Source organism: Carcharodon carcharias, chromosome 15 (genome assembly GCF_017639515.1).
Source record: "Carcharodon carcharias isolate sCarCar2 chromosome 15, sCarCar2.pri, whole genome shotgun sequence".
Classification (NCBI taxonomy): domain Eukaryota; kingdom Metazoa; phylum Chordata; class Chondrichthyes; order Lamniformes; family Lamnidae; genus Carcharodon; species Carcharodon carcharias.
Genome location: NC_054481.1, coordinates 122,002,735 through 122,025,031, shown reverse-complemented (window position 1 = coordinate 122,025,031; position 22,297 = coordinate 122,002,735). Strand labels below are relative to the sequence as shown.

The window sequence follows — 22,297 nt, the reverse complement described above, 5'->3', positions numbered from 1 at the left end:
ATTGCTGCAACCTGCGGTTATAGATTTTATAAAACCACTTTGTTAACGTTAGTATTGAACTGTATTAGATTTGTGTGTTTTTCATCCTCAGAATATTGCACTGAGGTACCTGTACAGGCATGGAACTGTCCATAAATATTATTTCACACACATGACACACACCAAGTTAAATCAACTGCACAAATGGCTCTTTATTCAAAACATTTAATTGGTTTATCCTTCCAATCTATTTATCTTTCAGAAACAATTTTCTGCAAATAACCATTTATTAAGAGGCCGTCTAGAAGAATTGTCTGAGGTAAAATGATCGTAAAAATGTGTTGAAAACAAAAACAGAATTACCTGGAAAAACTCAGCAGGTCTGGCAGCATCAGCGGAAAAGAAAAGAGTTGACTTTTCGAGTCCTCATGACCCTTCAACAGAACTAGGTGAATCCAAGGAGAGAGGTGAAATATAAGCTGGTTTAAGGTGGGGGGGGTGCGGGGAGAGAAGTGAAGGGAGGGTGGTGTGGTTGTAGGGACAAGCAAGCAGTGATAGGAGCAGATAATCAAAAGATGTCACAGACAAAAGAACAAAAGAACACAGAGGTGTTGAAGTTGGTGATATTATCGAAACAAATGTGCTAATTAAGAATGGATGGTAGGGCACTCAAGGTATAGCTCTGGTGGGGGTGGGGGGGCATAAAAGATTTAAAAATAATGAAAATAGGTGGGAAAAGAAAAATCTATATAAATTATTGGAAAAAACAAAAGGAAGGGGGAAGAAACAGAAAGGGGGTGGGGATGGAGGAGGGAGTTCAAGACCTAAAGTTGTTGAATTCAATATTCAGTCCGGAAGGCTGTAAAGTGTCAGAAGATGAGGTGCTGTTCTTCCAGTTTGCGTTGGGCTTCACTGGAACAATGCAGCAAGCCAAGGACAGACATGTGGGCATGAGAGCAGGGTGGAGTGTTAAAATGGCAAGTGAAAGGGAGGTTTGGGTCATTCTTGCAGACAGACCGCAGGTGTTCTGCAAAGCGGTCGCCCAGTTTACGTTTGGTCTCTCCAATGTAGAGGAGACCGCATTGGGAGCAACGAATGCAGTAGACTAAGTTGAGGGAAATGCATGTGAAATGCTGCTTCACTTGAAAGGAGTGTTTGGGCCCTTGAACGGTGAGAAGAGAGGAAGTGAATACCAATATCCACCAATATCCATTACAAGCTTACCGACTCCCACAGCTACCACGACTACAGCTCCTCACACCCCGCTTCCTGTAAGGACTCCATCCCATTCTCTCAGTTCCTTCGCCTCCGTCGCATCTGTTCCGATGATGCTACGTTCAAAAACAGTTCCTCTGACATGTCCTCCTTCTTCCTTAACTGAGATTTTCCACCCACAGTCATTGACAGGGCCCTCATCCGTGTCCGGCCTATCTCCCGCGCATCCGCCCTCACGCCTTCTCCTCCCTCCCAGAAACATGATAGGGTCCCCCTTGCCCTCACTTATCACCCCACCAGCCTCCGAATTCAAAGGATCATCCTCCGCCATTTCCGCCAACTCCAGCATGATGCCATCACCAAACACATCTTCCCTGCACCCCCCCCGGCGGCATTCCGTAGGGATCGTTCCCTCCGGGACACCCTGGTCCACTCCTCCATCACCTCCTACTCCTCAACCCCCACCTATGGCACCTCCCCATGCCCACGCAAAAGATGTAACACCTGCCCCTTCACTTCCTCTCTCCTCACCGTCCAAGGGCCCAAACACTCCTTTCAAGTGAAGCAGCATTTCACTTGCATTTCCCCCAACTTAGTCTACTGCATTTGTTGCTCCCAATGTGGTCTCCACTACATTGGAGAGACCAAACGTAAACTGAGCGACCGCTTTGCAGAACACCTACGGTCTGTCCGCAAGAATGACCCAAACCTCCCTGTCGCTTGCCATTTTAACACTCCACCCTGCTCTCTTGCCCACATGTCTGTCCTTGGCTTGCTGCATTGTTCCAGTGAAGCCCAACGCAAACTGGAGGAACAGCACCTCAACTTCCAACTAGGTACTTTACAGCCTTCCAGACTGAATATTGAATTCAACAACTTCAGATCTTGAACTCCCTCCTCCATCCCCACCCCCTTTCTGTTTCTTCCCCCTTCCTTTTGTTTTTTTCCAATAATTTATTAAGATTTTTCTTTTCCCACCTATTTCCATTATTTTTAAATCTTTTATGCACCCCCCACCTCCACTAGAGCTATACCTTGAGTGCCCTACCATCCATTCTTAATTAGCACATTCGTTTAGATAATATCACCAACTTCAACACCTCTGTGTTCTTTTGTTCTTTTGTCTGTGACATCTTTTGATTATCTGTTCCTATCACTGCTTGCTTGTCCCAACAACCACACCACCCCCCCTTCATTTCTCTCCCCGCACCCCCCCACCTTAAACCAGCTTATATTTCACCCCTCTCCTTGGATTCACCTAGTTCTGTTGAAGGGTCATGAGGACTCGAAACGTCAACTCTTTTCTTCTCTGCCGATGCTGCCAGACCTGCTGAGTTTTTCCAGGTAATTCTGTTTTTGTTTTGGATTTCCAGCATCCGCAGTTTTTTGTTTTTATCACAGAGGTGTTGAAGTTGGTGATATTATCTTAACGAATGTGCTAATTAAGAATGGATGGTAGGGCACTCAAGGTATAGCTCTAGTGGGGGTCGGGGGGGGCATAAAAGATTTAAAAATAATGGAAATAGGTGGGAAACAAAAATCTATATAAATTATTGGAAAAAAAACAAAAGGAAGGGGAAGAAACAGTAAAAATGTGTTGATTCACTTCAATTACTTCAGAAACACTTGTCATGAATGCTCTTACAAATCTAACTTAGAAGCTGCTTCGGAGGGGCCGAGTTGAAGTTGGCCTGTTGACCTCAGTGATGAAGCTCGAAGGTTCTAGGTTAGATCGCACTTTCCGATACACAGGGCTTCCTTCTATGGGGAGGACAGTCTGGAGGTGAAAAAAGGTGAAAAAATTTTGACAAATACCAAATCTAGAATAATTTTGATGTCTTAGTTCTTTGAAAGACAAAGCAAGTAATCCCCCTTTATAATGTTCATCAGCTTAAACGTTTCTACCTGGCAAAGTACCTCAAGAACCAAACTGGGAGAAAATAAAGCTGGAACATTTCCCACAAGGCAGCCAAAAAGTGTTTGGAACCTTTACAAAATAGTCATGAATGCAGAGGGTCACCATGTTATATTGCACCACATTCTGTCACTGCGCACTCAATTTAATGATCATTAATTCCAGTGATAAAGTGCCCAATAACAAGCTTGTCAGCAAACTTGAAGGCCATTGAATAAAAGGGAAAGTGGCAGCATGGGTACAAAGTTGGCTGAGTGACAGGAAACAGAGAGTAGTGATGATTGGTTGTTTTTCAGACTAGAGAAAGGTATGTAGTGAGGTTCCCTAAGGATTGGTGCTGGGAACACTGCTATTTTTATCTATTTTTTTAGATATTCGATCATGGGATGTGGGCTTCGCTGGCTGGGCCAGCATCTATTGCCCATCCCTAATTGCCCTTGAGAAAGTGGTGGTGAGCTGCCTCCTTGAATTGCTGCAGTCCATATTAATGACCCAGACTCTATTGGGTGTGCAAGGCACAATTTCAACATTTCAGAAGACACAAAACTTAGAAGCATTTTGACTGTAAGGAGGGTATAGACTTCAAGAGGACATAGACAGGCTGGTGGAATGGGAGGACAGGTGGCAGATGAAATTTATTACAGAGAAATGTGAAGAGATACATTTTGATAGGAAGAATGAGGAACAGCAGTATAAAACAAATGATACAATTCTAAAGGGGGTGCAGGAGCAAAGGGACCCGGGGGTATGTGGGCACAAATTGTTGAATGTGGCAAAGCTGTTTGAGAAGGAGAATAAGAAGGCTTAAGGGATCCTGGTTCTATTAATAGAGGCATATGGTTCTAAAGCAAGAAAGTTATGGTGAACCCTTATAAAACATTGGGTCACTCTCAGCTGAAATATTGTGTCCAATTTTGGGCATCACACTTCATAAAGGATGCAAAGACATTGGCAACAGTGCAGGAAAGATTTGCTAAAATGGTCCTGAGGTTGGGAGCCTTCTGTTCAGTTGACCGATTGACAAAGCTGGGGTTGTTCTGAAGAGAAGGTGAGGAGGAGACTTGATAGAGGTGAACGCTATTCTTGAGGGGTTTGGAGAGAGTAGACAGAGGGAAGCTGCTCCCATTGGCAGAAGGGTCAAGAACCAGAGAACACCGATTTAGTTAGCGAAAGAACCAGAGGCGACATGAAAATCTTTTTTGTGCAATGAGTTTTAAGGGTCTGGAATGCACTTCCTGAGAGTGTGGTGGTGGGCAGAATCAATTGTGGCTTTGAAAAGGGAATTGGATAATTATCTGATGAGAACAAAGTTACAGGGCTATGGGGAATAGGTAGGGGAGTGGGATTATCTGAGTTGCTCTTACAGAGAACCAGTGCAGACATGATGGCCTCCTTCAAATGTCCTCCTGCTGTGCTTTGATTCTATTCTATGATTCAGAGGGGTCGCCTTTCAGATGAGGTGTTAAACTGAGGCTCTGCCTGCTCTCTCAAATGGCGTCAATGAACCAGGACGGTATTTTCTAACCAATATTTACCCCTCAATCAACATCACTAAAACAGATGATCTGGCCATTATCATAGTTTTGTTTATGGAAGCTTGCTGTGTGCAAATTAGCTGCCGTTACAGTGACTACACTTCACAAGTACTTCATTGGCTGTAAAGCACTTTGTAATGCCTGAGGTTGTGACAGGCACCATATAAATGCACATCCTTTCCTTCTTTAATGATAGAGGAGCACTGGATATTGTTCACCTGTTACACTGTCATTGTTTTCAGCAGTAGAAATAAGGATCAAAACAATTTCTCTTTGCAACAAATGATATGCATCCTAACCTCTTGTGATGGTTCCATGGGGTCATAGGCCAAATGGTGAGGTCTGATCTGAAGTAATTGATCTTCGCCAGAGCAGCAGTCAAGGTCTCGTGCCCCCTCAGCTTAGAAGGGGAAGATTAGTCAATGTTCCCATTCTTTGTCACAATCCCATTGTATGGATAGAGATGTTGGATGAGGACAGGATCTAATTTGAGTGTGATGCCCTCCTTGGACAAAGAGCCTGCTGGCTGCTAATTGTTTAACTCTCACCAGAGTGCTGACAGGAACTGAGAGTAGTGATGAATGGTTGTTTTTCAGACTAGAGGAAGGTATGATAATCAATCCTCTGAAGCACCTTGGGACACTCTATTGTGTTAAAGCTGCTATATCAATGCAAGTTGTTGTCGTTTAAGCGCAAGTGTCAGGAGTCTAGTACCTGCTGTAGGATGTTCCAGAGCTTAGAGTTCAGCTGTAGGATTGTTTCTTCAATATACGTTTGAAAGCTGCTTGCATTTTGAACTGATCTCATGGTTTCCTCGTAATGAATTATGGGACGCCACTTAATGTGCAGCAACACCATCTCAAAAAAAGATAAAGTTTCAGGTTTTGGGCCTTTTTGGGGAATATGGCAGTTTCATGATCAGACTAGGATTTTACCCCAGACTTATTAATTAATTGAATTTAAATTCCCCCAGCTGCTGTGTTGGTGGGATTTCAGTTCATGTTGCCAGAGCATTAGTCTATCGCCTCTGGATTACCAATCCAGTAATATTACCTCAATGCTCCACTTCCCGCCTTCTCAATTCTGAAGGACTCAGAATATCCGCTGCTGAGGGTGTATGGCAAGCTACTGGTAACTTCTGTCACTGGCCACCAGGGGCAGCAGGAGAGCAACAAGGACCTAGACAAAGACACACCAAACACCAGAAGAAAGGCTTGCATTTATATAGCACCTTTCACAATCTCAGAACGTCCCAAAGCAATTTACAGCCAACTAAGTACTTCTTTTGAAGTGTAGTCACTGTTGTAGGAAGGGCAGCCACTTTGCGCACAGCGAGCTCCCACAAGCAGCAATGTAATAATGACCAGATCACCTAGTTTTTTTTTAGTAATGTTGGTTCAGGGATACACATTGAACAGGATCCTTGGGAGAACTCCCTTGAGAACTCCCCTGCTGCTCTTCAAGTTAGTGCCACTGGATCTTTCACATTCACTTGAGAGGGCATCAGTTTAACATCTCATCTGCAATACAGCACCTCCAACAGTGTAACACTACAGAATCAGCCTGGACATTGTGTCAAATCTCTGGACTAAGAGGGAAGAGCACGGCCTAGCTAGCCTAATAGAAAACAAAAACAGAATTACCTGGAAAAACTCAGCAGGTCTGGCAGCATTGGCGGAGAAGAAAAGAGTTGACGTTTCAAGTCCTGAGTTCTGTCGAAGGGTCATGAGGACTCGAAACGTCAACTCTTTTCTTCTCCGCCGATGCTGCCAGACCTGCTGAGTTTTTCCAGGTAATTCTGTTTTTGTTTTGGATTTCCAGCATCCGCAGTTTTTTTGTTTTTAGCCTAATTGAAAAGTTGTTCTTTTTACTGATTAGTGCAAGTGCTCAGTGACATGGTACAAAGAGTGGGGCCAATATCTTTAATCCATTATTGTTTAGTCAATTCTGTGCACAATAAGAAGAAGCTTAGGGTGAACACCATTTTGGGCACCAAGAGTCAATATCAAGAACTCCCAGAGCAGTTATACAGCTGAATGCAGAGTAAAGCTCTTCCTACTTAGCCTCAACTCTAGCCCTCAACAATACCTTGTCCTGAATCAGTGCAACAGGATTTTTGTTTTCCACATAGGTCATTCCTGTGACTTTTCTTATTGTGATTGCCAACTTAGTGACAATTAATGATAAGATATCTGAGCTCCTCCAATTCTGGCCTTTTAAGCAGCCCCAATTTTAATCATTCCACCGTTGGCAGCCATGCCTTCAGCTGCCTAGGCCTTAAGCTCTGGAATTCCCTCCTTAACCCTCACTGCTTCTCTGCCACTCTCTCCTCCTCTGAGACGCTTTTTAAACCCACTTTTGGCTAAGCTTTTTGTCATCTACTCCAATATCTCCTTAAAGAGGTCAGTGTTAAATTTTGTTCAATAGTCCTCCTTTGAAGAACCTTGGGGTATTTTACTATGTTAATAACACAATATAAATATAAGTTGTCGTTGGTGCAGTACTGTTTTGGCTTCTTGCTGACACTGAACTCTCAAGTGGAATGAGACTGCCCCCTTTAGGTTGTTTGATGTCATGTCATGCTGGGCCTTGACTAGATTCAGGCTGATGTGATGCCACAGCTTTAATGGTGTGAAGCATCTTCATCTTGCAGCAATGCTGTAGTTATAGTGTGACTCCACTGCAACCCGAAATAATGTAGAAAATATTGTTTACAACAGAAATTACTAGAAAAACAACTGAGCAGGTCTGGCAGCATCTGTGGAGAGAGAAACAGTTAACATTTCGAATCTGTATGACTCTTCTTTAGAGATAAAGAGAAGTAGAAATGTGATGGATTTAAGAGGAGTGGAACAGGTGGCGCAAAATGGAAGATCAGGGACAGGTGGGAGCTCTGGAGAGATTGACAAAGATGTCATCAACACAGGACAAAGGGAGTGTTAATGGTAGTATTAAAGAGTAAAGAAGGTGCTGATAGTAGCATAAAGATAAGATAGCAGAATGTGTTAATAGCAGAACAAGTGTGAAAGCACAACATAGAAAAAAGTGACAGTTGACCCTGTGGGGTGGGAGGGTGGGGGGGCAGGATGGGAGGTTTGGGGAAAAAGGATCAAGAAAAAGATTAAAAAAAACAAAAAGAAGAAGAAAAATGAATAAATAAATAAAAATAAAAAGATATGATTAAAAAAGTGGCAAAGATGGAGGAGAGAGTTTATGGTCTGAAGTTGTTGAACTCAATGTTGAGTCCAGAAGGCTGTAAAGTGCCTAATTGGAAGATGAGGTGCTGTTCCTCCAGCTTGCATTGGGCTTCACTGGAACACTGCAGTAAGCCAAGGATGGATGTGTGGGCAAAATTTTTACCTTATTTTTTCTTATTGGCATTGGTGGGAGAAGGAGGGGGGGTGCTCTTAATCAGTGTTCAAACTATATTTTTATTCTTTCGTGGGATGTGGGTGTCACTGTCAAGGCCAACATTTGTTGCCCATCCCTAATTGCCCTTGAATTAAGTTGTTTGTTCAGCCATTGCAGAGGGAACCACATTGCTGTGGGTCTGGCGTCACATGTAGGCCAAATCAGGTAAGAATGATGGATTACCTTCCTAAGGGCAGATGGTTTTTTTTTACAACATAGCTATTGTCACCATTACTGACATTAGTTTTATACTCCAGATTTATTAATTGAATTTAAATTCCACCAGCTACCAGGGTGGGATTTGAACCCGCGTCCCCAGAGGTTTAGCCCAGGCCCCCAGATTACATTACCACTACGCCACCATCTCCCTGGGTAAATGTACAACAACAACTTGTATTTTAATAGCAAGATGCTTTAAGGTCATTGAACTCAGCATTAAATGGACACCAAGCCAAAGAAGCAAATATTAAATGGGGTAAACAAAAGCTTGGTCAAGGAAGTGGGTTTTGAGGAGGGTCTTAAAGAAGGCAAGCAAGTTGGAAAACAGAGTGGTTTTGGGAGGGAATTCCAGAGCATGGTCTTAGGGGACTGAAGGAACAGCTGGCATGATGGGACAAAGAAAAAATGGCCAGAGTCACAGGAACAGAGAGTTAGGGAAAGACTGTGCAGTGGCTGTAGGACTCGGGGAGGTTACAGAATTATGGCAGGGGTAGGCTATGAGACATTTTGAACACAAGGGTCATCATTTTAATTTGGAAGTGTTAAGATATGCAATGTTTAATTATTTACCACATTATGTGTTTAATTATTTGTAGACGGAGTTGCTTTGGGGGAAGTCTCGCAGAGAACTGGAGGAGATAATCTACGGTGAGGCCATCATAGGATGGGAAGGAGAAGACATCAGGTCTCTTGGTGAAATTGTATGGTCCTCCTCAGTTGTCCTTCATGAGCAATACACTGAGGTAATTTATTTTCGAAGCTATCATGTCAAATTAAAACACATTTAAATGATTACCTCTTTGGACCCCTTGCTTCTTTAGTCTGGACCCTCTCTTTCTCCCATGCCTGCTGAAAATGTATAATTTTAAAGTTTTTGGACAGCGCCTGTTGCAAGCTCAGCAGCACCCTCAGCTGGAAATCTGCAAAGAGAGGCCTGCATTTATATAGCACTTTTCACAAACTCATGGCAGCCCAAAGTGCTTTATAGTCAATTACGTACTTGTAAAAAATACATAGAATCACTGTTCTCATGCAGAATGCAACAAGCAATTGTACGCAGCAAGGTTCCACTATCAGCAATTTGATAATGATCATCTAATCTTTTTTAGGTGTTTGTTGAGGAATGAATATTGCCAAGACAATGAGGATAATTCCCCTGCTCTTCTACAAACTAGTACCAAGGGAACTTTTACATCTGCCTGAGATGGCAGTGGGGACTCCAGCTTGGCATCTCAAGTGAACAACAGTACCCCTGACAATGCTGCACTCCCTCAGTACTGGGCTAAAGTGGCAGCTGAAATTTTGTTCTCAAGTAGTTTGAGTGGGGCTTGAACTCATCAACTTTGTGACTCAGAGGCTAGTGTGCTACCACTGAGCCATTGCTGACAAATATTGAAAGGAGCAGGTCTCCCATCACTTGAATTGTAATTTCAAAACTATTTAGAATCTGCGTAGTTAAATCTTAACAAGTCGCTTACTGCTGCTGCTTTAAGGAACTGAATTCCTTTGCTCATTGGAAGCAGGAACTCACGTGAGATCCATCAGTTTGAGTGACAGCAAAAGATGAGCCAGGTATTGGTGGGAGATGAGAGAGTGCAGCATTAACTGGAGGGAACGGTTGATTGAGGTAGTGGTTAGGGCTGCTGAAGTTGGTCAGGAGGGGGGTCTTCTTACTCCCATGCTGTTTACCTTGGGTCAACGGGTGTTGGGCAAGGCCCTTGACTGTGACACACCTGGGAATGAATAGATTGTGGCGCTGCAGATTGGGCCGTGGGTTATCAGTGGAATTGTTCCCCCACACTCTGCCTTACAGCCAATCTCAGTTACATCCTTCGGGAGGGGGAGGATTAGAAGAATGGCACGCTGCCAAGGCACGCAATTCCAAACTGCAGGTGAGCAGGAAGTGCTGAAAGTTGAGCAAAAAAATGCAGAAAGAAGAGTGATGGGGTTTGAAGAGAGCAGAGACGGGGGCTTGAGTAAAGAGAGTTTTTTAAATTTCTTCGGTGGTGAGCATTGCTGGCTAGGCCAGCATTTATTGCCCATCTCTTTGCTTTTGAGAAGGCGGTGCTGAGTCATTGCAGTCCATGTGGTGTAGGTGCACCCACGGTGCTTTTTCCTGTAGTGGTTTGATACAACTGAGTGGCTAGCTTGGCCATTTCAGAGGGCAGTTAAGATTCAGCCATATTGTTGGGGGTCTGGAGTCACATGTAGGCAGGACTGGGTGCAAGGATGGCAGATTTCTTCCCCTGGAGGATATTATTGAACCATATGGGTTTTTACCATAACCCAGTATTTTCATGATCATTATTAATGAGACATGCATTTTATTTCAGATTTATTAATCAATTGAATGTAAATTACCTCAGCTGCCATGTTGGGATCTAAACTCCAGAGGATTAGACCAGGCCTCTGGATTACTAGTGCAGTAACATTAGCTTCCACAGCCAATGGTCCACTGAGCCAGCCACTCAAAGGATAGGCAAGACCTATCCAGGAAACCCCCCCTGTAGCGAAGGTTTAAAGTAGAACATTTTACTACCTGGAGATGGGATTAGTCAGAAATACTTACTATTAAGAATCATTGACATAAACCAATGAGGGGAGTAGTTGACACTGCGTAGCCTCCCCGTTAATTACAATTGCACACTAGTCACGTATTAAACTCGCCCCAGGAAATTAAGTCATCATGAGTAGATTTTTACAATAGCATTGTATTAGTAACTAATCAAAAAATATGATTGAAGAATATAACCTCACACTCTTCTTGTAATTTCCACAGGAAGAGAGTAAAAGGCACCTCATCCTCTTTCCTTTACATCTATTAATTTTGGCTGTAGATGATAAGAAAAACAAGTTTATTTATCAGGTAAAGATCTGTGTGTTGTCTTCATTCTAAATCAGATTACAGAACAATGGGCTGTTTACTCCCTCACTAGACTCTTCCATTGACTTCAATGGGCAGAGTATGAAATGGGCTGCTGTTATGCCAATGCTTTTGCTAAGGACCAATTTCACCCCCTTAGACCCAACAGCATGACCCAAACTTCCAGCTTTTTTGCTCCTTTACATTGACCTGCTGAGGAGAGTCAGCGCTGTTGGGTGGGATGGGGGTGTGGCAGTGGGTGGGTGGTGTTGGGGAGGGGGATATTGGGGTGGGGTGGTGTTGGGGGTGTGTGTGGTGCTGGGGGAAAGGGGGGGGTAAATCAACTTCCCCTGCTGCCTAAATTGCCCAGACACTGTCCAGCTGTATCCCAACCTAGAACTCTGAGACCACAAGCAGCATGTTTGATATCTCTAGGCTGGGACGAGACTGAGACATTAGAAATAAAGATTTTCATTTGCCTTTCACAAGATCCCATGCAGTGGAGTCACTGTTGAAATCTAGGAAGCACAGCTGCCATCTTATGCGCAGCAGGATGGCTGCATGATCATTATTAATGAGGCATGCATTTTATTTCGGATTTATTAATGAATTGAATGTAAATTACCTCAGTTTGGTGGGATCTAAACTCCAGAGGATTAGACCAGGCCTCTGGATTACTAGTGCAGTAACATTAGCTTCCACAGCCAATGGTCCACTGAGCCAGCCACTCAAAGGATAGGCAAGACCTATCCAGGAACCCCCGCCTGTGGTGGTTAAATTCCCATAAATGTGCAGTAAAGATCAGAGAACCTGTTTTTGTGATGTTGGTTCGGGGATAAATATTGGCCAAGACACCAAGGTTAATGCCCCTGCTCCCCTTCAAAACAGTATCTTTTACACCCACCTGAGATGTAACGTCTATTTAACGTCTCTCCAAAAGACCGTGCGGCGCATCCACAATACTGCACTGGGGTGTCAGCTTTGATTCCTGGGTTCAGGTCCTGGACTGGAACTCTGGCTCAGAGGCAGACATGCTACCCACTGAGCCCTGCAATGCACCTGCACTGGCCTCGCAACCCCCTGACAGTGAAGGCGGGATGGCTTCCTGAATCTCCAGTCCCCTCTGGAAGGGCATTTCTACCTGGGGAGTGGGATCATTGCCTGAAACATGGCTCCCCTAAAGATCCCTGGCAGAGTTTGGGACCAAGGGGGAAAATATTCTCCACTTTTATGTATTATGTATGAGGAATCTGGGTGTGAAGGACACCTGTGTAAAGGGACATAAGCATATGGGAGACAGATGTAAGAGATGGCTGTATAGTAGTCTTGTGCATCAGGGGCTGAGTAAGGGATGTGCATTAGTAAGGAAGCTTGTGTAATGAATGCAAGTGTAAGCAACATGTGTGCAAGGGACAGCGAGCAGAATTTTCTGTGCCTGCTGGCGTTGGGTGTGTTCGGTGGTGTGTGCGGACAGTATTGTGAGAAGGCCAAAAATTGGTTTCACTACGTCATGAAACCAGTTTGCGACCATCCGCTCAGCCCGTCGATGGCGGGTCCCGTTCCCCACCATTGGATGTCGGGAACCTCATTGTAATACATCTGCATATTGTTATAAGGCCAGCCCGCTGGACTCATCCCCCTCACCGCTGGATCGTCCACCCACGTTGGCGGAAAACTCATCTTGACAAATGTGACGTGCAGAAGTCGGGACTTACTGCCTGGGCCTTGCTCACATCGCAGACCTCCGAGGAGCAGAAGATGCTGGAGCCCGACAGCAATGGCACACTGGAGGAACGTCCATGGAAAGCTGGATAGATTCTCATGGACATGGCTCTGCTGTGAAGCAGCCCACGGCAGATGGAAAATCACCATTGAGGGTCTGCTCACAACGGATGATGGTCGAGGGGGTGGAGAGGAAAGTCTGGCTTTGTCTGGGAGAGGAAGATGTACCGGGGGGGGGGGGGGTGGGGGGGGATAGGAAAGAAATATCTAGGATCGACTGCAGGAGGAACAGGCGTTGAGTGGGGGAACGAAGGTGTCAGGGGGTAACAAAGGTGTTGGGGGCATGAGGTAGAGAAGGGGGAATGAAGGTGTTGGGGGGGTGAGGTTGGGGGGTAAAGGTGTCGGGGAGAGATTGTGGGGGAGGGAGTACGGGGGGAGGAGAGGCTAAAGGGGAGAAGATGGCAACTGGGGAGGTAGGTGTAAGTGGGGTAGAAGGTGTAGGAGGGCAGAAGGAGTGCGGAGAAGGGAGGGAGTCCGGGGAGAGGAAGGAGTGCGGAGAGGGTAGGGGGTCTGGGGGAAGTGAGGAGTGCAGAGAGGGGAATGAGTAAGGGTGGAGGAAGGAGTCGGGAGGTGGAAAGGAGTAAGGCTGGAGGAAGCAGTCGGGGGCGGGGGGCGGAGTTCCAGCGGGGAAAGGGGTCCCAAGGTGGGAAGGGGTCCAGAGGAGCAGGATGTCCTGGTGAACATGCAAAGGACCTCTCATGTCTGATGAGTGCCTCCTCGGGAGCGAACTGGGGGTGGGCATGGCATGAGGGAATGGTGAGTATGACTGAGGGTGGGAGGGTGAGGGTTTGATGGTATCAGTAGGAAAGGACAGCGAGGGTGGTTGGTGGGGACTCGGAGGCAGACACAGACCCTGGGAATGGGAAGGAAGATGTCGGGGAGGTGAATATGGATGGTGGTGGGATTTTCGGGAATGAAGGGAACGTAGACATTCACCCGGACATCCCTGAAAGAAAAGGGTTGTGGCTGGTATGTCACAGAGGGGAGATGGAGGGTGATGCCTGTGGGGTTAACTGTGATGGGGGAAAGGAAGTGGGTGACTAGGGGAGGGAAGAGGATGGGGAAGTGAATTAAATACTGTATCACCATCATGCTGTCTAAATTGAAAGTGAAATAAGAGTCATGGTGGGCAAAATCAGGTTTTGCATCGGAGTGTGATCAGTGGGTGGGCAGAGATGCAGGTCAGTTCAGATGGACAACTGAAAGCGAACCCCAGCAGACAGCATTGAAAATGCTCAGGACATTGAGATGAGTGTGATATGAGTAGGATCCTCATGCGTGGGAGAGCGCTTAGATGAGGCTCCGAAAGGCCCTGCCACATACACACACACATACTTCTCCCTCCAGGATCACTCATTGGCCAGCTGCTCCCTCTGCAGTGACAGAGGATGAGCTGAGCACATCACAGGCAAAGGGGACTCAGAGGGAGAGGGACAGCCTCTGAGATTACTGAGTGGATGACCCAGGGGCGTCCAGCTGCCGCTCCTCCTCCCTTCGGGTGCCGGGGGCCCCCGGCCTGACTCCTTGAGAAAATAGCACCTGGTGGGATATTGGGGTGCCCCGTTTCCCTCTCGTGTTGCCACTGCAGGAACGCACCCATGGCTCCTGCGATTGGGTGCAGGTCTGCACACATCTCCGTGTTCTGCTGGATCAGGATCTCCATGGCGTCCGCCATCCAACCCATGGAGATCTGTATACGTGCATATGTGGGCATTGCTTCATCAGAGAGCAGGCTGATGCACTCCTCTGACTCGCGAGCCATTCAGTTGAAGGCTTCCAACAGCTCTGCATGATGTTTCCCCACCTTCTGCTGACTCTCCAGGATGAGTTGGAAGGCCAAATCCAGAGATTCGTCATCTGACTTGGATCTCACAGATGCTTCTTCCCCAGCAGTCCTCCGTGTGCCAGGGAGCTCGGTTGAACCTGCCTTCTCCTGCTGTGGACACATGTCCGTGCAGTGACCACCAGGTTGTGAACCCGAGCCTGCTCTAGATCTAGGTCCCGCTGAGGTGTTTCTCTCTGCGCTGGTGCAGGGCGTTGGTAAGCGCTGTGATGAGTCTTCCAGGCTGCTTATTTCCAGCTCTTCAATGGAGGAGGTGTCCTCTTGGCTAGAGTTGAGGACCTGGATGGAGCTGAGGGACTGGCTGGCTGAGGCCGTCGATCGCTTGGCAGAGCTCCCTGTGAACCAATGTAGAGATAATTAGTGCATGGCAACAGAGTCAAAAGCAAGAGAAAGTGCACTTATGTTTGCATTGAGAGGGATGAGATCACTAGGGTATTCACTGCCAACCTCACCCATCACCGCAGGCACAGTCCATGTCCTCACCAGTCAGCATGATGGCATGTCCCTCAAAGTGAGTGAGGGGCTTAATGTGGGCCACTCCATCCCCAATCTGGGACCTCTTTCTGCTGATGTGAACAGGCTTCTCCTGCATGAAAACACTTGGAGAGAGTGTGAGCAGGAGGCTTGGCACTACATGAAATTTTTGTGTGGTGAGTGGAGCCATGGATGAGATGAGGACCCAAGAGGATATGAGCCTGTTGGAGATGTGAAGGTGTATGTGAGATACCTCAATGTCCCACCAGGTGCTTCTTTTCTTCAGAGAGCCAGGCCGGGGCCCCTGGGCACCCGCAGGGAGGAGGAGCAGCAGCTGGACACCCCTGGGTCATCCACTCAGTAATCTCAGAGGCTTTCCTCTCCCTCTGAGTGTTGTCCCTTGAGGTGTGAGATCCCTGTGGATATGTGATGGGTTTGTGAGTGTGAGCTGAGAGTGATAAGAAGAATGAGTTACCCTGGAGGAATGGATGAGACCATTCATCCTATGGTGGCACTGGGTGGCTGTCCTCTTTTGCAGGGCATTGGCACTGACCACTGCTGCCTCCATCTCCCATGCTGGATTGATGATACTGCTGCCCGTCCTGCGGCCAGAGCAGGGGTAGAGGACATCACGACGTTCAAAAGGCACTCGAGGGATGCATCACTAAACCAGGGGGCTGCAGTCTTTTTGCCTTCCAGGGCCATCTTGTCTTCTGTGCAGCAGTCCTGGGCTGGAAACACAGAGAGGTGTGCGCGTAGCTGCACCTTAAATGTGGCTCTCGGCATGATGAAGTGGCAAGGTGATGGCATGGCAGGCCGATGAGAGTCTGCCCGCCATCGAACCGGCCTGTTTCCCGGGACAACATAATTAACACACTGGGTTTGGGATGATACGGCATGAGAAGCCACTATTGCGGCTGGCGGGTGAAGCGTCGTTTTTCCCTCCCACTACTGCACTTGGTGCAAATCAGGGATGATTCCCGCACCCCCCCCCCACCCCCGGGCTTCTGATTTTGCTACAAAACAATCAGAGGGAAAATGGAGAGTGGGGAGAAAGGTTTCCTGTGGAATGATTGGGTGAATAATAAAAGTATAATCCATCCAAACACTTAGGGGAAAAAGAGCGAGGCTTGAAATGCCAAAACCACATCACTGCCTAGCTCTGCATGGAGCTGAGGGATTGCTAACATTTCATTAATGTCCTCTTTATTTTCCAGGGGTTGTTACCGCTATCAGGAATTTCAGTCAAAGCGTTAATGAAGAACACTTTTGAAATTACTGGTAAGAGCAAGCAGCACACATCCTCCTGAAGGGAATTGTGCACATAACCACCGGTGTCCTGGCCGATATTTACTCATTCAACCAACATCACAAAAATAGGATAAAAGCAGAAAATGCTGGGAAAATGCAGCAGGTCTGACAGCGTCTGTGGAGAGAGAAATAGAGTTAACGTTTCAGAATAAGTGTCATATGGACTCAAAACGTTAACTCTGTTTCTCTCCCCGCAGATGCTGTCAGACCTGCTGAGTTTCTCCAGCATTTTCTGCTTTTATTTCAGATTTCCAGCATCCGCAGTATTTTACTTTTTCATGAAAATAAATGATCTGCTCATTATCACATTGCTGCTTGTGGGAGGTTGCTGTGTGTGGCCGCTGCATTTCTTATATTACAACAGTGGCTACACTCAAAAATTCATCAGTTGTAAAATGTTTTGTGATGTACTGAGGTTGTGATAGGCACTATGTAAATGCAAGACTTTTTTTTTTCTCTCTCATAACTTCACTTAAATGATCAGACATTCAAAGCCTTCCAAATATCAAGGAAGTTTGCAGAGAGAGTTAATCCGCAGTCTCGCTGGGAGCTGTTAGACATTGAAACTTATCCAGACAGCTTACAGAGATTTTGTTGGACTGGATGACATTAAAGGCTTTGCACTCAGCTGCTATTAACTTATTAAACCACCCTTTGTCTAACAGAACAAGTTACAGAGGCATACTAATAGTCGGGTGACTATCAGTCTATCGTATATTTTGATTGTGTCTTGAGAGATCAGCTAACTGCAGTTAATGATGGCCACTGTACATTCATGACTAACAACTACATAATCCACTTTAGACAAAAAGGCTTCATTTCTGTTACATTTCTTGAGATTGTTCTGTACATTACAGTGAGCCCTGTCCCAGGCACTCTGAGCTGTTAGACTGTACAAAAAGAAAATTACATCTATATGGCATCTTCTCACACCTTCAAGCTATCGTGAAGAGTTTGGAAAACAATTCATTACTTCGGAAATACTTTTGTTGCTTGGGTAAATGTGGCAATTAATTTGTGCATAGAAAGGTCCATGGCACTGGAAAACAAAAAAAACGATGAAATGCTCATTTGTCTCATTGCTGTTTGTGGACCTTACTATGCACAAATTAATTGCCACATTTACCCAAGCAACAAAAGTATTTCCAAAGTAATGAATTGTTTTCCAAACTCTTCACGATAGCTTGAAGGTGTGAGAAGATGCCATATAGATGTAATTTTCTTTTTGTACAGTCTAACAGCTCAGAGTGCCTGGGACAGGGCTCACTGTACTGTACAGAACAATCTCAAGAAATGTAACAGAAATGAAGCCTTTTTGTCTAAAGCAGATTATGTAGTTTTTAGCCTTGAGTGTACAGTGGCCATCATTAACTGCAGTTAGCTGATCTCTCAAGACACAATCACTATAAGATGTGGTCTTTGCACCCACCTGAACTGGTTAAGCATCCTGTTTGAAGGTGGCACCTCCAACAATGCAATACTCCTTCAGTACTGCAGTGAAGAAACTTTGTCTTCAAATCTATGAAGTGAGGTTTCAGCCCACAACCTTTTGACTCAGAGTTTCAAATGTCACCCGACAACAAGATGGCCTTTCAATTGTGAGAGGCCGAGTATTCACGTGATGACTGCAGTTTCCCTTTGGAAAGCAACAATAACAGACAAGGTGTCGTCACAATCACGTTTGCTCTGGCCTTCAAAATAATGACACCACTCTCAGTATTCACGTCAGGTTTCCATATATTCATCAAAACATCTTTCATAATAGCTGGGGTTCAACTCTGGGATCTGGGATTCACATCCATATCAGACTGACTGAAATCTGCTCTGTTGACTAGCTGTAAAGGTATAGCTGAAATGAGTACCAGAGTCTCAATTCAATTGAGCTACTGCGCAAACTTTTCAAAACCAAGCAAAAGAAAGGAAAGACCTACATTTAAGTATATCTTTCATAACCACAGGACATCCCAAAGCACTTTTCAGCCAATGAAATCCTTTTGAAGTATAGTCACAATTCTAATATACAAAACGCAGCAGGCAATTTGCATTCTACAAGTTCCCCCAAAATTTGTTTTTGATTGAGGGATAAATATTGATTGAAGACACTGGTGAGAACACTCCTGTTCTTCTTCAAAAAGAACATAGGATCTTTACATTCACCTGAGAAGACAGACAGGCCCTCAGCCTAACATCTCATCTGAAAGACGGCACCTCCACAGTGCAGCAGTCTCTCAGTACTGCATTGATTTTTATGCTGCAGTCCTACAGGGGCCTTGAACCCACATCTTTCTCAGAGGCGTGAGGGCTACTCACTGAGCCATGCTGACACTTCAGTATTGTAATGTAGCTACAAAGTACAAGTAATATTGCATCGAGTTCTGGGCACTGCGCTTTAGGCAGGATGTGAATGCAAAAGATTCACGAGAATGGTTCCAGGGATGAGGGAACTTCAGTTATGAAGACAGATTGGAGAAGTTAGGCCTATTTTCCTTGGAGAAAAGGAGGCTGAGAGGAAATCTGATAGAAGAATTCAAAACCATGAGGGGTCTGGACAGAGTAGATAAGGAGAAACTGTTTCCATTCATGAAAGGATCGAAAACAAGAGGGCACAGATTTAAAGTAATTGGCAAGAGAAGCAAAAGCAAAATGAGAAAAATCATTTTCACGCAGCAAGTGGTTAAGATCTGGAATGCACTGCCTGAGAGTGCGGTGGATGCAGATTTAATCAAAGCATTTGAAAGGGAATTGGACTTTATTTGAAAAGGAAGAATATGCAGGGTTATGGGGAGAAGGGGGGAGAATGGCACTGAAGAATTGCTCATTTGGGGAGCTAGTGCAGACACGATGAGCTGAATGGCCTCCTGCACTGTAACAATTCTGTGATTCTGTATACCTAACAAGAAATACAGATATATCTGTCACCAAGAAATTGGATGCACTTAAGACATGTACTTTTTTAAAATTAATTCATGGAATGTGGGTTTTGCTGGCAAGGCCAACATTTATTGCCCATCCCTAACTGTCTTTTATTGTATGCTCCCCTCACCCACGTGCAATTGCTTCGTAAGTGCACAACTGAATCCCTCAAGTTTCTTGGCACAGCCAGCTGTTTGTCATTGAGCTTCCAGTCAGCCACAGCCTACTATATGAATGACTAGAATGAATCTTAGCCATTTTGTTAATGGATTTATCAAATCTGGACATCTAATAAGGAGAATAGAAAAAGGTGCAGTCGCTAGCGTTAACGGAGTAGGAGCATAAACGATAAGACAGAGACAGGCACACCATCATGTAATGTCATTGGACTAGTAATCCCAACAGGGCAGCTGGTGGAATTTAAATTCAATTAATAAAATCTGGAATTGAAAGCTAGTCTAACTGAAAGCTAGTCTCAGTAAAGGTGACCATAAAACTACCATTGATTGTCATAAAAAACCCATCTAGTTCACTGATATCCTTTAGGAAAGGAAATCTGTCATCCTTACCCGGTCTGGCCTACCTATAACTCCTGACCCACAGCAATGTGGTTGACTCTTAACTGCCCTCTGAAATGGCCTAGCAAGCCACTCAGTTCAAGGGCCATTAGGGGTGGGCAACAAATACTGGTCCTGCCAGCAAAGCCACATCTCGTGAAAGAATAAGAATACATTTTTTTAAAATCAGGATTGCGGACTCCCATGCAATGTAAACCAAGAACCACTTTTCCTCATTATTAGTGTCACTTCAGGGCAGCGTTTGCGCCTTAAGCATATGGGATATTATATGGAGGTTAAAGCAAATTAACCGTCTAAATAGAGGCTGAATACACTGACTTTTGCATTGTGTACTTTAAGGGCAGAAGCATCTATAATAAAACAGACACACGTGCAGCTCCATGATAGAATAGGCTTTGAATTGTCCTCATCTTTCTCTGTTTTTTTTCTCATCAGGGTCGATGTTTGACTCTAGGATAATAACTTGTTCAGATACTGAAGAGTTTAGAATATGGATGGCCCATTTGCCAAGGAGAGTGAAGAAAGCCTCCATCTACCGTCCACATAAACAGCAAAAGTTGTCCGTACTGGTGAGCAATGCGCTATTTATTTAGACTTCACAGGATCAATCATCAACAACAGGGTGTCAGCCTTTAGGTATTAATGGGCCAAATCTTCCAAGGAATGGCATATTTGTTTACCTTGTACTGGAGGTCCACATTTCTCACCTGGACTTGCGAACCGGGCCTCCTGAGAAATGTGGAGCGTACATGTTCCTGGAGGCCTTCCTTCGTGGTTTGAGAATGTCAGGAGAAATAAAGCTATGCCCCTTTTTTTACAGCACTAGCTGCCATTTTCTGGTAAGTTTAGATAACCCAGCTACTTTGACAAGCTAGGAGAGAAGGTAAGTATGTAAGGGGGTAGAGTGGCAGGTAAGTGGGTGAAGGGGTCGAGAGATGGGATGGTAGCCAGGTTTGGAGGGTAGTCTGGGGGTCGGGGATATTTGGGTGGTTGGGGGGTGGTCAGGGGGCCAGGGATAGTTGGAGGGTGAGGGTTATTCAGGAGGTAGAAGGGTAGTAGAATGATCAAGGGAGTGGTATTTGTGGGGTCCAGTGGGGAGTCGGGGAGGGGCCAACACTAGTGTCGTTACCAGGAGTTAGAACTGGCTTTAATCCTTCTAACTTTTCTTGGGTTACAATTCTGCTAAGTAAGTTGGAATCATCTGAAGTCTCCAACTTTAACTCAGAACTATAGAGGGTTCCAGAAGCAGGGTAATTGCCCAGTGAAAGTTGAAACTTCATGGGCAATTCCTGTGTAGTTAGTGTGTGGGGTCTTCCGTGGGGTTTCCCAGTGCATTTTCTGGGGTGCCTCTGGGGTATGACCATCTGGAGACTGAAAGATCTGGGCCATTTGTTTCCTGATGTCTATTTGAATGAGAGTTTCAGAGAGTTCTGGGTTCAATCACTGGTCTGCATTAAGTAAACTAGTAATGGCCAGGACATTTGTAGGGATATTCCAATTGACCTCAGTGATTGTGGTACCAAGGAAGGATATCTACCACGGTTCCTGCTCCTGATCACTTCCAATGGATTTTGCTGGATGTCAAGCGATTGGGGTTGGGCACTGCTTTGCTGTTCCTGTGCTGGAGTAGACAGTGTCAATGCTGATTCATGAAGATCAGTCCTTCAGGCAAGGTAAAAGGTGGCAGTTAATTGGCCAACAAAGCATGCTTCAGCAAGTTTCAACACCTTCATGAAAGGAGGCGAGAGAAAAATTGGGGATGAAGAGGACGTTCAAAAACTCACCAGAAATAGATGGGGGAGGACATTAAAATTTAAAGGAAATTCTAATTTAAAAAATGATAGTTAAATTTATGACTTGATTTGAGAGGATTGAGAAAGGAAAAGAAAGCAAGCGTGTGAGGAGCTATGCACCAGACATAAGGTATCTGTCACTGACAGCAGAGTCTCCCTGTTTTGGGAGGTCACCATTACAAACCCATATCTTATCATTGAAGAGTACAATTTGTACATGTAAATTACATCAGTCTTTGCAACTCCCACTTAGAAAGTGTTTTTTAGGAGCAAAGTAATGCAGAACACATAAAGATGAATGGGTCTGTTATAGATTAATGCATATTGTATGAGTAATATTTCTGGAGATGTGCTAATTTATTCATCACCTTCACAGTGACTTGAAAGGGAGCACTTAATGGAACTTGAATTCATCTGGTCTCTTTGCAATTTGACTTGCTTCCTTGAATCTTCTACAGGAATAAAT

The 22,297-nt window shown here is 45.1% G+C and overlaps 1 protein-coding gene across 3 annotated transcripts in view; it reads left to right on the top strand.

The window, feature by feature from the left end:
• The window catches only part of LOC121287875 (probable pleckstrin homology domain-containing family N member 1), a 48,171-nt gene that overhangs the window by 10,371 nt on the left and 15,503 nt on the right, over positions 1-22,297 (top strand). Inside the window, exons 3-7 of one of the 3 annotated variants that reach the window (XM_041205866.1) lie at positions 242-298; positions 8,871-9,017; positions 11,054-11,140; positions 16,454-16,517; positions 20,474-20,607. In XM_041205866.1, the coding sequence (XP_041061800.1) occupies positions 242-298; positions 8,871-9,017; positions 11,054-11,140; positions 16,454-16,517; positions 20,474-20,607 (489 nt within the window). The remainder of the gene's footprint in view (positions 1-241; positions 299-8,870; positions 9,018-11,053; positions 11,141-16,453; positions 16,518-20,473; positions 20,608-22,297) is intronic. The other 2 variants (XM_041205867.1, XM_041205868.1) reach the window with 2 other exon arrangements.